Source organism: Salvelinus alpinus, chromosome 7 (genome assembly GCF_045679555.1).
Source record: "Salvelinus alpinus chromosome 7, SLU_Salpinus.1, whole genome shotgun sequence".
Lineage (NCBI taxonomy): Eukaryota > Metazoa > Chordata > Actinopteri > Salmoniformes > Salmonidae > Salvelinus > Salvelinus alpinus.
In genome coordinates, this window is record NC_092092.1 from 2,138,415 (window position 1) to 2,155,953 (window position 17,539).

A 17,539-nucleotide genomic window follows, 5' to 3' on the forward strand; every position below is an offset into this window, starting at 1 on the left:
GTTATTTTCCATTAAGGATGTCCTTCATTGCAGTGTCAAGGTCTAGGGCCCAAATGGCACCCTATTCCCTATATAGTGCATTACTTCTGACCTGGGCCCATAGGGCTCTGGTAAAAGTAGTGCACTATACACGCTTAGAAGTAAAGGTGCCTGGAAGAACCTTTTGGGTTGCCACACTGGCGGAACCTTTCCCGTTCAAAAAGGTTCCTTGAGGAACCCCTCTGAAAAGGGTTCTTGATGAACCCATCTGAAAAGGGTCTTTGACGAACCCCTCTGAAAAGGTTCCTTGATGAACCCATCTGAAAAGGGTTCTTGACGAACCCCTCTGAAAAGGGTTCTTGAGGAACCCGTCTGAAAAGGGTCCTTGAGGAACCCATCTGAAAAGGTTCAAACCAAAACCTTTTTGTGATGGGAGGGGTTACATTTTGAACCTTTTTATTAATATATTGTAGAGGTGGCAGCCTATCAGATTGGAGGTGTGGCTTATTGGAGGCGCGGCTGTCAGATAGTTATTTTTGGCTACCCATTAGTGTAAATGTCATTACTCAAATCAAATTGTATTGGTCACATACACATGGTTAGCAGATGTTAATGCGAGTGTAGCTAAATGCTTGTGCTTCTAGTTCCGACAGTGCAGTAATATCTAACAAGTAAGCTAACAACTCCCCAACAACTACCTAATACACACAAATCTAAATGGATGGGAAAAGAATATGTACATATAAATAAATGGATCAGTGATGGCCGAGCGGCATAGACGCGGCAAGATACAGTAGATGGTATAGACTACAGTAAATACATATGAGATGAGTAATTTTGGGTATGTAAACATTATATAAAGTGGCATTGTTTAAAGTGACTAGTGATCCATTTATTAAAGTGGCCAGTGATATGAGTCTCTATGTAGGCAGCAGCCTCTCTGAGTTAGTGATTGCTGTTTAGCACGTCTGATGGCCTTGAGATAGAAGCTGTTTTTCAGTCTCTCGGGTCCCAGCTTTGATGCACCTGTTCTGACCTACATAGGGTTAGGGTGCCATTTTGGGATGCAACAAATGTAATAACATAATGGAAAGTGTAAAAGGTCTCTGGTACAAAACAGTGTGAGTGCAATGCCATTATTTCATATCAATAATGACAGAAGCCTATGTGTATAAGGTGTCATGTGTATATTCTCCCTAATTATGTTGAAAGCATAGCTAGACTCACATGTATATAGAGAGTTGGGCCACTGTGGTTTTCTGTCTAAACGGTCAGAGCGCCTCTTTCTACACCCGGTGATAATTAAACACTTCTGTGCTGTTAATTTATAAAATACATGTATGAAGATGTGTTGACACCAGAATACAGTACAGACCTGGATAGACATCATCCCCAACGGCTAAATTCGCCGTTCTGTTTTGCTTGTTTACAGCGGGTCATTTCATAAGGAACTGTCAGGGGTGTTTAAATTCGCCGTTCTGTTTTGCTTGTTTACAGCGGGTCATTTCATAGGGAACTGTCAGGGGTGTTTAAATTCGCCGTTCTGTTTTGCTTGTTTACAGCGGGTCATTTCATAAGGAACTGTCAGGGGAGCTCTAACATAGTTACATCATCAATTTGTTTTAATAAAGGCACTAGCATGGCAGCAGTTCTTACACCTGGCCCAAGTCTCTCTTTACACAGTAGCAGTCAACAGTTTGGACACACCTACTCATTCCAGGGTTTGTCTTTATTTGTACTATTTTCTACATTGTAGAATAATAGTGAAGACATGAAAACTATGAAATTACACAAATGGAATCATCTAGTAACCAAAAAAGTGTTCAACAAATCAAAATATATTTTATATTTGAGATTCTTCAAAGTAGCCACCCTTTGCCTTGATGACAGCTTTGCACACTCTTTGCATTAAAAGTGAATTTGTGGAATTTCTTTCCTTCTTAATGCATTTGAGCCAATCAGTTGTGTTGTGACAAGGTAGAGGTGGTATACAGAAGACAGTCCTATTTGGTAAAAGACCAAGTCCATATTACAGCAAGAATAGGTCAAATAAACAAAGATAAACGACTGTACATCATTACTTTAAGACATGAAGGTCAGTCAATGCTGGAACATTTCAAGAAATTTCAGTTTCTTCAAGTGCAGTCGCAAAAACCATCAAGCGCTATGATGAAACTGGTTCTCATGAGGAACGCCACAGGAAAGGAGGTGGCAAAAAAATGCTTTGTCATTATGGGGGTATTGTGATGTCATTATGGGGGTATTGTGATGTCATTATGGGGGTATTGTGATGTCATTATGGGGTATTGTGATGTCATTATGGGGTATTGTGATGTCATTATGGGGTATTGTGATGTCATTATGGGGTATTGTGATGTCTTTATGGGGGTATTGTGATGTCATTATGGGGTATTGTGTGTAGATTGATGAGGGGGAAAAACGGTGTAATCCATTTTAGAATAAGGCTGTAACGTAAGAACATTTGGAAAAAGTCTGAATACTTTCTGAATGCACTGTATATACGTATACAATTTGTATACTATATATACAAAAGTATGTGGTCACCCCTTCAAATTAGTTGATTTGGCTATTTCAGCCACACCCGTTGCTGACAGGTGTATACAATTGAGCACACAGCCATGCAATCTCCATAGACAAACATCGGTAGTAGAACAGACTGTACTGGAGACTTCAGTGACTTTTAATATAGCACCGTCATAGGATGCCACCTTCGTCATATTCAGTTCAAGTCAGTCAGTTTGTCAAATTCAAGTCAGTTCGTCAAATTTCTGCCCTGCTAGAGCTGCCTCGGTCAACTGTAAGTGCTGTTATTGTGATGTGAAGTAAAAAACGTCTAGGAGCAACAACGGCTCAGCCACGAAGTGGTAGGCCACACAAGCTCACAGAATGGGACCGGCGAGTGCTGAAGCGCGTAAACATAGCCTGTCCTCGGTTGCAACACTCACTACCGAGTTCCAAACTGCCTCTGGAAGCCACTTCCATGGCCGAGCAGCCGCACACAAGCCTAAGATCACCATGTGCAATGCCAAGCGTCGGCTGGTGTGGTGTAAAACTAACCGCCATTGGACTCTGGAGTAGTGAAAACGCGTTCTCTGGAGTGATGAATCACGCTTCACCATCTGGTAGTCCGACGGATGAATCTGGGTTTGGCAGATGCCAGGAGAACGCTAGCTGCCCGAATGCACGAGCACGTGTCCACATACTTTTGGTCATGTAGTGTAGCTAATTAGCACGTGCTATAACTTGGAGATATTGACATGTGGGTACAGTAACCTTATAAAGGTGTTATCAAGTTTTTTGAAAATTGTTTCTTGCTGTCATCAAAGATACGGTCCTTCTGCTTCCAAGACCGTACGCAATGCATGTTGATGTTCAGACCGAACGTTGGGGCTCTTAATAACAAAACTCCTTTGTACAGAAGACACCTTCTTTCAATGACTATTTTTAAATAATGGAACTGAGAGTCATGATTGTGGGAGAACAGTAGCCTAGTCTACATACTTACTAAAGTAAACACAGCTTGCTGTGTGAAGGTGACGAAGGGCAAAATCCTCAAAGTGCGGTTTGACAACTGAACTCAATTGGATCACATAGCGGTTCTATCGGCTCTCTGCGGAGGTAGTTATTTGTCAGTAAACTAGAATGGACCGTAGCGCGTTATCTGATTGGTCGAGTCGTCCTTAGTTGCACCGCTCTGTACCGGGAAATACGAAGCACGCGGAATAGCCTTTTCTCTCATTCGATGAAAAGTATTTACACCCGCCCTTCGATGACTGATCTGCCAATCGGACATCTTCTTACGCATTTCTTTGAAATTATGATTTAAAGTCTGTGGTTTGAGGCATGGCTTTTCCTTTCTTTTTCGCGCTGCTCTTTTTACGTCTTATTTCGTAGCGAATTGCAATAACAGAAATGAAACGGCGTTTCATAAATCGATCAGGGCTTTTATTCTGAGTTATAGTTAAAGATATTATTAGCTGTCTAGGCTACTGTACCGTGCTGAGTGTGTGCAACCCCGCCTCTGTTTCTGAAATGCCTTCCTAGGGTTGTGTTGTGTGTAAACGCCAGCCCCGCAGCCCGCCTACTCTAGGTCTACTCCCCGCCGTCCCTCTCCGCCTCCCTCCCTCTCCGCCTGCCACGGTCTCGCTTGGTCCGCTTGCAGCATTCGCCTTCCGAGCGAGGATATTTCACTACAGAGATGGCTGCGAATGTGTGTAGATCAGTTCTTCTCTTGTCCCGTAGTAGCGGACATGTGGCCAGCGGGCTCCCAGCACTTGTTATCTCGTCCCAGCGGCACCAGCAGCACATAAGACCGGTAAGTCCTCAGCCCTTGTTGCGGGGAGGTGTGGGATAAGGGAGGGCAGCGAACGAGGATATGAGACGACAGCGAGGGGCTATTTTGACTGTAGCTTGATGACTGGGCTTGCTAAGGAAGTAACGCTAACTAGCATCGTTAATAGTTTTTCTTCGTGCATATTGGTTGACTAAACTTTGTTAAGCTTGGATATAATGGCAGTTTTTGTCGGACGTATTTTTTGTTGTTGTTGCTACAACTGTTTAAAACGGACTACAGTCAGTCAATCACCGGGTAACCTCAGGCGCGCACCCGTTTTTTGTTTTGACAGCAATGCAGTTTTTAGGTATCCTCTGTCGACCACTGGCCCGCCGTCTATAGCAATGTAGCTAGGTGGGCATTATTTACAATGGCCCAAGCTTGGTATGACCCCTTTGACCTGTATTCATAGATATGAACCATATCAACGGTTTGAATCTAACTAGAATCGTTGGGTGTATTTTTGGGTTGTTGTTGCACGGGATCACCTTGAATGCAACAGTGGGCAACAGCGTCCCAACTTCAATGTTGATGAAGTGCGAACAGCTGGACAGTCATAATGGATGTGGCACCGTCACCCGGTTTGGACACCGACAAAAATGGATATACACCTTGTGTTTTATCGTTCTCCATTGACCTGTTTTACCCAATGCTCGCCATTCTATACATGTTGCAATAGACTGTCCCATTGGTTTGGTTTTCCCATGTCAATCGATGAGAGAGAGAGAGAGAGAGAGAGACTCGTCGTACGGTCTCCGCTACTGTATCGTGTATGTGGACGGCAGAGACGCGGTGTGTGTGTGTAGTAGGATAGCGGCATGACAGTGCGGCAGAATATAACTCCTTGTCTTGTCGTGAGGGGGTGAGCACCGAAGCCCTGCGTCTCCCTATAAGCGTGAAGGGAACTACATGCAGGGTAGGATAGAAAACAACAAAACACGCCTATGTACAGCAGAACCAAGGAGTTCCACAAGACGCGTGATTATGTCAGTGCGCTGCTCTATATCCCCCCTCCCTCCTTCTTTCTCTCCCTCCATCCCCTCCTCCCTCCCTCCTCTGCGGGGGTGTTTCCCTGTTAGGCTAAGAGCTCCAGGGTTTTCTTCCTGCAAGCTCAGGGCCCTGGAGGAATAGATTCTGCATGTGCAGCACCACACACACACACACACACACACCGTGCACACACACGTACACACACTGTAATGTGCACAAGCACTCAGACACACACACACACACACACACACATCGGTCGCACTGAACCGCTTCCACACTGGCAGAAAGGTAATTGTGTTTGCGAGGTCCTGCCAATACTTCTCGATGGTGCAGTAATTACATCTGAGCCAGTCCACATTGTGTGTGTGTGTGTGTGTGCGTGTGCGTCTACCGTTTCAACTGAAACTCCTCAATAACAATCAGATGAGGGACTGAGACAGGACGAGATAGAGATGGAGAGATAGAGAGAGAGAGAACAGAGAGCAATACAGTGGAATGAGGAGGTGAAGTCATGATTCCATCTCCCGATATCATCTGAAACCTGTACCTCTTCAAAGACTATCTTAAATCCACAGCCACCCTCGCACCCCTCCTCAACGCCCCCCCCCCCCCCCCTCTCCTCACCCCGAGGGACGGAGAGAGCTAGCAAGTAAGGCTGGCAAAATGATTGTATAAACCATGTAACCGAAGGTTATGGATTAAGAACGTCATGAAAATACAATAACCGTAATAAACATTTTTAATAATGATAGATATAATAATACTGTGTGTTCTTAACAATGTGAGGAAACTTTGTTGATCCTTCCTGAGACAAGCAAGGTGCAGCATCACAGAGTGAAAGATGGCAGCATCACAGAGTGAAAGGTGGCAGCATCACAGAGTGAAAGGTGCAGCAGCATCACAGAGTGAAAGGTGTAGCAGCATCACAGAGTGAAAGGTGTAGCAGCATCACAGAGTGCAAGGTGTAGCAGCATCACAGAGTGCAAGGTGTAGCAGCATCACAGAGTGCAAGGTGTAGCAGCATCACAGAGTGCAAGGTGTAGCAGCATCACAGAGTGCAAGGTGTAGCAGCATCACAGAGTGCAAGGTGTAGCAGCATCACAGAGTGCAAGGTGTAGCAGCATCACAGAGTGCAAGGTGTAGCAGCATCACAGAGTGCAAGGTGTAGCAGCATCACAGAGTGAAAGGTGGCAGCATCACCACAGAGATAAAGGTGGCAGCATCACCACAGAGATAAAGGTGGCAGCATCACCACAGAGTGAAAGGTGCAGCATCACCACAGAGATAAAGGTGCAGCATCACCACAGAGTGCAAGGTGGCAGCATCACCACAGAGTGCAAGGTGGCAGCATCACAGAGATAAAGGTGGCAGCATCACAGAGATAAAGGTGGCAGCATCACAGAGTGAAAGGTGGCAGCATCACAGAGATAAAGGTGGCAGCATCACAGAGATAAAGGTGGCAGCATCACAGAGATAAAGGTGGCAGCATCACAGAGTGAAAGGTGGCAGCATCACAGATATAAAGGTGGCAGCATCACAGAGATAAAGGTGGCAGCATCACAGAGATAAAGGTGGCAGCATCACATAGATAAAGGTGGCAGCATCACAGAGATAAAGGTGGCAGCATCACAGAGTGCAAGGTGCAAGCAAGCAGAGGAGAGGGAAAATGCGTACATAAATATATATATATTTTAATATATATTTAAAAATAAAATAAAAACTATTCGAACGGTTATTACGGAGACCGAGACCGTGGTCATTTGATTAGCCGTCATCCACAGTTCCATGACCGCCACAGCCCTGCTGGTGAGTTAGCAACTCAAATACATAGCAAGAACCTTCTGGGTTTTACACGACTGTTTCCACAGCTGGGACTGGTGCTAATATCTCTTTCAGACAGTCAGTCTGTCCACGTGGTAGTTAGTCAGTCTGTCCATGTGGTAGCTAGTCAGTCTGTCCGTGTGGTAGTTAGTCAGTCTGTCCACGTGGTAGCTAGTCAGTCTGTCCACGTGGTAGCTAGTCAGTCTGTCCACGTGGTAGCTAGTCAGTCTGTCCATGTGGTAGCTAGTCAGTCTGTCCGTGTGGTAGTTAGTCAGTCTGTCCACGTGGTAGCTAGTCAGTCTGTCCACGTGGTAGCTAGTCAGTCTGTCCACGTGGTAGCTAGTCAGTCTGTCCACGTGGTAGCTAGTCAGTCTGTCCACGTGGTAGCTAGTCAGTCTGTCCACGTGGTAGCTAGTCAGTCTGTCCACGTGGTAGTTAGTCAGTCTGTCCATGTGGTAGTTAGTCAGTCTGTCCATGTGGTAGTAGTCAGTCTGTCCGTGTGGTAGCTAGTCAGTCTGTCCACGTGGTAGTTAGTCAGTCTGTCCACGTGGTAGTTAGTCAGTCTGTCCATGTGGTAGCTAGTCAGTCTGTCCATGTGGTAGCTAGTCAGTCTGTCCACGTGGTAGCTAGTCAGTCTGTCCATGTGATAGCTAGTCAGTCTGTCCACGTGGTAGCTAGTCAGTCTGTCCACGTGGTAGTTAGTCAGTCTGTCCACGTGGTAGCTAGTCAGTCTGTCCATGTGGTAGCTAGTCAGTCTGTCCATGTGGTAGTTAGTCAGTCTGTCCACGTGGTAGCTAGTCAGTCTGTCCACGTGGTAGCTAGTCAGTCTGTCCATGTGGTAGCTAGTCAGTCTGTCCATGTGGTAGCTAGTCAGTCTGTCCATGTGGTAGCTAGTCAGTCTGTCCATGTGGTAGTAGTCAGTCTGTCCATGTGGTAGCTAGTCAGTCTGTCCATGTGGTAGCTAGTCAGTCTGTCCATGTGGTAGCTAGTCAGTCTGTCCATGTGGTAGCTAGTCACTCTGTCCATGTGGTAGCTAGTCACTCTGTCCACGTGGTAGCTAGTCACTCTGTCCACGTGGTAGCTAGTCACTCTGTCCACGTGGTAGCTAGTCACTCTGTCCACGTGATAGCTAGTCACTCTGTCCACGTGATAGCTAGTCACTCTGTCCACGTGGTAGCTAGTCACTCTGTCCACGTGATAGCTAGTCACTCTGTCCATGTGGTAGCTAGTCACTCTGTCCATGTGGTAGCTAGTCACTCTCACCATTTTAGTTGTTTAAGAGTTATGGAGGAGTTACTATATCATGTTTTAAAACGAGAAAACCAACCGTGTTCCCTTTTGTAATGGAACGCTTTGTATGGAAAACCAAGTTGAAACCAACATTCAATGTTGTTTTGCCTCTAATAACCGCACATGATTTTACCGCAACAAGAGCAACACCCTTCAATTGAAACGACGGGAAATAAACGAAAACACCTAAATCTCTTATAAAAAAAATAGAATCTGAAAATCGAAAACAGAATAGTTATATGAGAGCAGTAGAACTTCGAAGTAGATCTGTCATTTCAAGGACCAAAGAACGTAGAATAAATGTCTGGTTTTTCAAATTAGGCTCTTCCCTGATTAATTTGCTGTCACAGAAATGGTCCCCCGGACCCCCCCCCCCCTCCCCCCAAAGGACCCCCCGTACCCCCCCCCCCCCCCCCCCCACAGTAGGCCTAGGAAGTAGCATTTCAGATGCATTCGTTATGAAGGCGAGTAGAGGCAACAATACATTAGAGCCCTTGTCAATAGGAAGCCCATGGATGTTAAAATTGACTCATACATCTTTTCTGAAAGTGGGTCTCTCTGCGGGACGATTCCAAGAGGCAAATTATTGAGCCTTGGCTTTCACCATCTGGGCCCCATCTCTTTTTTAAAAATCTCTTTTAATCTGTCACGTCAAAGACGATGTTAGCGAACATCAGGCGAAAGAAAATACCTATTGAATTGAAAGGTGAGAATGTCAGGATACTTCCAGTTGATTCATGTCACCTTTTGTCATTGTGTTATTCTAATCAAATGGTACCAGTAGAATATTAGGGAAAAGGGGGGGGGGGATACCTAGTCAGTTGTACAACTGAATACATTCAACTGAAATGGGGTCTTCCTCCTTCAGGTTAAGAGACTGAGACTGGCAGCTTAGTGGGAGGAAGAGAAGGGCATTACTGCTGACCATCGCCCTAAAATGAGAAACGTAATAGAAGTGTGTGTGTGTGTGTGTGTGTGTGTGTGTGTGTGTGTGTGTGTGTGTGTGTGTGTGTGTGTGTGTGTGTGTGTGTGTAGTGTCATTAAGCTAGCAGTAATTGAGTACGGTTGCATGCACACAATAATGCGATTATTGCGAATAGTCAGATTCATAAAGTAGTTAAATTGAAACGTTTACAGGCTTTGCTAGAAGACCGATTTCCATCATAATCCTGTTTCCATGGACACATCTGAAATCAAGCTACCTGATGGGACTTTGACAAATGCAGAAAATCACCAAAAATCACCAATCCAAGATAGAAGTTTTACCCACAGCAGCCATGTTATGTTTGTGAAGCCTGTTTGATTCAGACCCCCCCCCCCTCCATCACTGCTAGTTAAGCGTGTTTCTCTCAGGGGATTGTGGGTTGGATACTGCTCTATGGAAGTGAGGCCGTGTTGCTATCGGTTACGGACGCTACGCTAGGAGACAGTTTTTGTCGGTGACACAGGATGTAGACACAGATGGATTGTCCCTGAAAAATCAGCTCCCTATTCCCTGTGTGTAGTATTCTACTTTCCCATATGGCCCCTGGTCAACAGTAGTCCACTATATAGGTAATAGGCCCCTGGTCAACAGTAGTCCACTATATAGGGAATAGGGCCCTGGTCAACAGAAGTCCACTATATAGGGAATAGGGCCCAGGTCAACAGTAGTCCACTATATAGGGAATAGGCCCCTGGTCAACAGTAGTCCACTATATAGGGAATAGGGCCCTGGTCAACAGAAGTCCACTATATAGGGAATAGGGCCCAGGTCAACAGTAGTCCACTATATAGGGAATAGGCCCCTGGTCAACAGTAGTCCACTATATAGGGAATAGGCCCCTGGTCAACAGTAGTCCACTATATAGGGAATAGGCCCCTGGTCAACAGTAGTCCACTATATAGGGAATAGGGCCCTGGTCAACAGAAGTCCACTATATAGGGAATAGGGCCCAGGTCAACAGTAGTCCACTATATAGGGAATAGGCCCCTGGTCAACAGTAGTCCACTATATAGGGAATAGGGCCCTGGTCAACAGTAGTCCACTATATAGGGAATAGGGCCCTGGTCAACAGTAGTCCACTATATAGGGAATAGGGCCCAGGTCAACAGTAGTCCACTATATAGGGAATAGGCCCCTGGTCAACAGTAGTCCACTATATAGGGAATAGGCCCATGGTCAACAGTAGTCCACTATATAGGGAATAGGGCCCTGGTCAACAGTAGTCCACTATATAGGGAATAGGCCCCTGGTCAACAGTAGTCCACTATATAGGGAATAGGGCCCTGGTCAACAGTAGTCCACTATATAGGGAATAGGGCCCTGGTCAACAGTAGTCCACTATATAGGGAATAGGGCCCTGGTCAACAGTAGTCCATTATATAGGTAATAGGGCCCTGGTCAACAGTAGTCCATTATATAGGTAATAGGGCCCTGGTCAACAGTAGTCCATTATATAGGGAATAGGGCCCTGGTCAACAGTAGTCCACTATATAGGGAATAGGGCCCTGGTCAACAGTAGTCCACTATATAGGGAATAGGGCCCTGGTCAACAGTAGTCCATTATATAGGGAATAGGGCCCTGGTCAACAGTAGTCCATTATATAGGGAATAGGGCCCTGGTCAACAGTAGTCCATTATATAGGGAATAGGGCCCTGGTCAACAGTAGTCCACTATATAGGGAATAGGCCCCTGGTCAACAGTAGTCCACTATATAGGGAATAGGGCCCTGGTCAACAGTAGTCCACTATATAGGGAATAGGCCCCTGGTCAACAGTAGTCCACTATATAGGGAATAGGGCCCTGGTCAACAGTAGTCCACTATATAGGGAATAGGCCCCTGGTCAACAGTAGTCCACTATATAGGGAATAGGCCCCTGGTCAACAGTAGTCCACTGTATAGGGAATAGGGCCCTGGTCAACAGTACTCCACTATATAGGGAATAGGCCCCTGGTCAACAGTAGTCCACTATATAGGGAATAGGGCCCTGGTCAACAGTAGTCCACTATATAGGGAATAGGGCCCTGGTCAACAGTAGTCCACTATATAGGTAATAGGGCCCTGGTCAACAGTAGTCCATTATATAGGTAATAGGGCCCTGGTCAACAGTAGTCCACTATATAGGGAATAGGGCCCTGGTCAACAGTAGTGCACTATATAGAGAACATTTGGGATACAGACATGTGTGCTAGGCATGGTATGTCGAGTCTTCATGTCTGGCGTGTCGAGTCTTCCTGTCTGGCGTGTCGAGTCTTCCTGTCTGGCGTGTCGAGTCTTCCTGTCTGGCGTGTCGAGTCTTCCTGTCTGGCGTGTCGAGTCTTCCTGTCTGGTTATGTCGAGTCTTCCTGTCTGGTTATGTCGAGTCTTCCTGTCTGGTTATGTCGAGTCTTCCTGTCTGGTTATGTCGAGTCTTCCTGTCTGGTTATGTCGAGTCTTCCTGTCTGGTTATGTCGAGTCTTCCTGTCTGGTTATGTCGAGTCTTCCTGTCTGGTTATGTCGAGTCTTCCTGTCTGGTTATGTCGAGTCTTCCTGTCTGGCGTGTCGAGTCTTCCTGTCTGGCGTGTCGAGTCTTCCTGTCTGGTTATGTCGAGTCTTCCTGTCTGGCGTGTCGAGTCTTCCTGTCTGGTGTGTCGAGTCTTCCTGTGTGGCGTGTCGAGTCTTCATGGTCCATTGCGCCCAGCTTTAGAATAGGGTTTCCATATGAGATCCAAATAAAGTCGTCTTTTCCCATCTCTACCAAAAGAGTCCAGTGAATTTCTATCTCACCTATTCAAACTGAAACTCTCACTCATTTATTTAGTTGACCTGATCTCAGGAGGTCAAAGACTCTTCAATCAGTTTCGAAAAGTATTTTGGTTCTGTATGACGTCTAAACTGGTTATTATCCTGGCTTGGTTCTGTATGATGTCTAAACCGGTTATTATCCTGGCTGGGTTCTGTATGATGTCTAAACCGGTTATTATCCAGGCTGGGTTCTGTAGGATGTCTAAACCGGTTATTATCCTGTCTGGGTTCTGTAGGATGTCTAAACTGGTTATTATCCTGGCTGGGTTCTGTAGGATGTCTATACTGGTTATTATCCTGGCTGGGTTCTGTAGGATGTCTAAACTGGTTATTATCCTGTCTGGGTTCTGTAGGATGTCTAAACTGGTTATTATCCTGGCTGGGTTCTGTAGGATGTCTATACTGGTTATTATCCTGGCTGGGTTCTGTAGGATGTCTAAACTGGTTATTATCCTGGCTGGGTTCTGTAGGATGTCTAAACTGGTTATTATCCTGGCTGGGTTCTGTAGGATGTCTAAACGGGTTATTATCCTGGCTGGGTTCTGTAGGATGTCTAAACTGGTTATTATCCTGGCTGGGTTCTGTAGGATGTCTAAACTGGTTATTATCCTGGCTAGGTTCTGTAGGATGTCTAAACTGGTTATTATCCTGGCTAGGTTCTGTATGATGTCTAAACTGGTTATTATCCTGGCTGGGTTCTGTAGGATGTCTAAACTGGTTATTATCCTGGCTGGGTTCTGTAGGATGTCTAAACCGGTTATTATCCTGGCTGGGTTCTGTATGACGTCTAAACCGGTTATTATCCTGGCTGGGTTCTGTATGATGTTTAAACTGGTTATTATCCTGGCTGGGTTCTGTAGGATGTTTAAACCGGTTATTATCCTGGCTGGGTTCTGTAGGATGTTTAAACCGGTTATTATCCTGGCTGGGTTCTGTAGGATGTCTAAACCGGTTATTATCCTGGCTGGGTTCTGTATGATGTTTAAACCGGTTATTATCCTGGCTGGGTTCTGTAGGATGTTTAAACCGGTTATTATCCTGGCTGGGTTCTGTAGGATGTCTAAACCGGTTATTATCCTGGCTGGGTTCTGTATGATGTTTAAACCGGTTATTATCCTGGCTGGGTTCTGTATGATGTTTAAACTGGTTATTATCCTGGCTGGGTTCTGTAGGATGTCTAAACTGGTTATTATCCTGGCTGGGTTCTGTAGGATGTCTAAACTGGTTATTATCCTGGCTGGGTTCTGTAGGATGTCTAAACTGGTTATTATCCTGGCTGGGTTCTGTAGGATGTCTAAACTGGTTATTATCCAGGCTGGGTTCTGTAGGATGTCTAAACTGGTTATTATCCAGGCTGGGTTCTGTAGGATGTCTAAACTGGTTATTATCCTGGCTGGGTTCTGTAGGATGTCTAAACTGGTTATTATCCTGGCTGGGTTCTGTAGGATGTCTAAACTGGTTATTATCCTGGCTAGGTTCTGTATGATGTCTAAACCGGTTATTATCCTGGCTGGGTTCTGTATGATGTTTAAACTGGTTATTATCCTGGCTGGGTTCTGTAGGATGTCTAAACTGGTTATTATCCTAGCTGGGTTCTGTAGGATGTCTAAACCGGTTATTATCCTGGCTGGGTTCTGTAGGATGTCTAAACTGGTTATTATCCTGGCTGGGTTCTGTAGGATGTCTAAACTGGTTATTATCCTGGCTGGGTTCTGTAGGATGTCTAAACCGGTTATTATCCTGGCTGGGTTCTGTAGGATGTCTAAACCGGTTATTATCCTGGCTGGGTTCTGTAGGATGTCTAAACTGGTTATTATCCTGGCTGGGTTCTGTAGGATGTCTAAACCGGTTATTATCCTGGCTGGGTTCTGTATGATGTCTAAACTGGTTATTATCCTGTCTGGGTTCTGTAGGATGTCTAAACTGGTTATTATCCTGTCTGGGTTCTGTAGGATGTCTAAACCGGTTATTATCCTGTCTGGGTTCTGTAGGATGTCTAAACCGGTTATTATCCTGGCTGGGTTCTGTAGGACGTCTAAACCGGTTATTATCCTGGCTGGGTTCTGTATGATGTCTAAACCGGTTATTATCCTGGCTGGGTTCTGTATGATGTCTAAACCGGTTATTATCCTGGCTGGGTTCTGTAGGATGTCTAAACCGGTTATTATCCAGGCTGGGTTCTGTAGGATGTCTAAACTGGTTATTATCCTGGCTGGGTTCTGTAGGATGTCTAAACAGGTTATTATCCTGCCTGGGTTCTCTATGATGTCTAAACTGGTTATTATCCAGGCTGGGTTATGTAGGATGTCTAAACTGGTTATTATCCTGGCTGGGTTCTGTAGGATGTCTAAACTGGTTATTATCCAGGCTGGATTCTGTATGACGTCTAAACCGGTTATTATCCAGGCTGGGTTCTGTAGGATGTCTAAACCGGTTATTATCCTGGCTGGGTTCTGTATGATGTTTAAACGGGTTATTATCCTGGCTGGGTTCTGTAGGATGTTTAAACCGGTTATTATCCTGGCTGGGTTCTGTAGGATGTTTAAACCGGTTATTATCCTGGCTGGGTTCTGTAGGATGTCTAAACCGGTTATTATCCTGGCTGGGTTCTGTATGATGTTTAAACCGGTTATTATCCTGGCTGGGTTCTGTATGATGTTTAAACCGGTTATTATCCTGGCTGGGTTCTTTAGGACGTCTAAACTGGTTATTATCCTGGCTGGGTTCTGTAGGACGTCTAAACGGGTAATTATCCTGGCTGGGTTCTGTAGGACGTCTAAACTGGTTATTATCCTGTCTGGGTTCTGTAGGATGTCTAAACTGGTTATTATCCTGGCTGGGTTCTGTAGGATGTCTAAACTGGTTATTATCCTGGCTGGGTTCTGTAGGATGTCTAAACTGGTTATTATCCTGGCTGGGTTCTGTAGGATGTCTAAACCGGTTATTATCCTGGCTGGGTTCTGTAGGATGTCTAAACTGGTTATTATCCTGGCTGGGTTCTGTAGGATGTCTAAACCGGTTATTATCCTGGCTGGGTTCTGTATGATGTCTAAACTGGTTATTATCCTGTCTGGGTTCTGTAGGATGTCTAAACTGGTTATTATCCTGTCTGGGTTCTGTAGGATGTCTAAACCGGTTATTATCCTGTCTGGGTTCTGTAGGATGTCTAAACCGGTTATTATCCTGGCTGGGTTCTGTAGGACGTCTAAACCGGTTATTATCCTGGCTGGGTTCTGTATGATGTCTAAACCGGTTATTATCCTGGCTGGGTTCTGTATGATGTCTAAACTGGATATTATCCTGGCTGGGTTCTGTAGGATGTCTAAACCGGTTATTATCCAGGCTGGGTTCTGTAGGATGTCTAAACTGGTTATTATCCTGGCTGGGTTCTGTAGGATGTCTAAACCGGTTATTATCCTGCCTGGGTTCTCTATGATGTCTAAACTGGTTATTATCCAGGCTGGGTTATGTAGGATGTCTAAACTGGTTATTATCCTGGCTGGGTTCTGTATGATGTCTAAACTGGTTATTATCCTGGCTGGGTTCTGTAGGATGTCTAAACTGGTTATTATCCTGGCTGGGGTTCTGTAGGATGTCTATACTGGTTATTATCCTGGCTGGGTTCTGTAGGATGTCTAAACTGGTTATTATCCTGGCTGGGTTCTGTAGGATGTCTATACTGGTTATTATCCTGGCTGGGTTCTGTAGGATGTCTAAACTGGTTATTATCCTGGCTGGGTTCTGTAGGATGTCTAAACTGGTTATTATCCTGGCTGGGTTCTGTAGGATGTCTAAACTGGTTATTATCCTGGCTGGGTTCTGTATGATGTCTAAACTGGTTATTATCCTGGCTGGGTTCTGTATGATGTCTAAACCGGTTATTATCCTGGCTGGGTTCTGTAGGATGTCTAAACTGGTTATTATCCAGGCTGGGTTCTGTAGGATGTCTAAACTGGTTATTATCCTGGCTGGATTCTGTATGACGTCTAAACCGGTTATTATCCAGGCTGGGTTCTGTAGGATGTCTAAACCGGTTATTATCCTGGCTGGGTTCTGTATGATGTTTAAACGGGTTATTATCCTGGCTGGGTTCTGTAGGATGTTTAAACCGGTTATTATCCTGGCTGGGTTCTGTAGGATGTTTAAACCGGTTATTATCCTGGCTGGGTTCTGTAGGATGTCTAAACCGGTTATTATCCTGGCTGGGTTCTGTATGATGTTTAAACCGGTTATTATCCTGGCTGGGTTCTGTATGATGTTTAAACCGGTTATTATCCTGGCTGGGTTCTTTAGGACGTCTAAACTGGTTATTATCCTGGCTGGGTTCTGTAGGACGTCTAAACGGGTAATTATCCTGTCTGGGTTCTGTAGGACGTCTAAACTGGTTATTATCCTGTCTGGGTTCTGTAGGATGTCTAAACTGGTTATTATCCTGGCTGGGTTCTGTAGGACCTCTAAACCGGTTATTATCCTGGCTGGGTTCTGTAGGACCTCTAAACCGGTTATTATCCTGGCTGGGTTCTGTATGATGTCTAAACTGGTTATTATCCTGGCTGGGTTCTGTATGATGTTTAAACTGGTTATTATCCTGGCTGGGTTCTGTAGGATGTCTAAACCCGGTTATTATCCTGGCTGGGTTCTGTAGGATGTCTAAACGGGTTATTATCCTGGCTGGGTTCTGTAGGATGTCTAAACTGGTTATTTTCCTGGCTGGGTTCTGTAGGATGTCTAAACTGGTTATTATCCTGGCTGGGTTCTGTAGGATGTCTATACTGGTTATTATCCTGGCTGGTTCTGCTGATTTATCAAGCCAAATTTAAGTTTCTGTTATTATCCTGGGTAAATGACTTGGCCCGCTTCACAAGGTGAAACACATTAAAACACCAGTCCATCTTCTAGACGCACTGTGTGTGTTGTTGTTGTTGATGGAATCATAGCAGAACTTAGAACTTAGGAAACTCTGACCATTTTCATATTAAAAGTGTTTAGCTAGATAGCAGCCAGACTGTTCTCTTCTGGGCGTAATCTGGTTAGTGCAGTAGCTGGGCTATAATGGTATACATCAGCGCCTTTCAGAAGAAGTGCACTGTGCTTTTGGAGGGTAGTAGCGTTGAGCCCTGAACAAGGCTGTTTAACCCACTGTTCCCCCGGGGGGGCCGAAGTCGTGGATGTTGATTTTTTTTAAGGCTGTCCTCCCCGTACCTCTCTGATTTCAGAGGGGTTGGCTTAAATGAGGAAGACACGGTTCGGTTGAATGCATTCCGTTGTACAACTGACGAGGTATGTGATGTGTTGCTGCCTTGCTATGTTGTTGTCTTAGGTCTCTCTTTATGTAGT

At 45.2% G+C, this 17,539-nt stretch overlaps 1 protein-coding gene across 2 annotated transcripts in view; it reads left to right on the plus strand.

Annotated features, from left to right (window-relative positions):
• Window positions 1-3,837: 3,837 nt before the first annotated feature.
• Window positions 3,838-17,539, plus strand: part of LOC139580328 (calcium uniporter protein, mitochondrial-like) — a 518,594-nt gene continuing 504,892 nt past the window's right edge. The window contains exon 1 of one of the 2 annotated variants that reach the window (XM_071408881.1): window positions 3,838-4,315. In XM_071408881.1, coding sequence (XP_071264982.1) covers window positions 4,199-4,315 — 117 coding nt within the window. In that variant the 5' untranslated portion in view covers window positions 3,838-4,198. The remainder of the gene's footprint in view (window positions 4,316-17,539) is intronic. The other variant, XM_071408880.1, reaches the window with a different exon arrangement.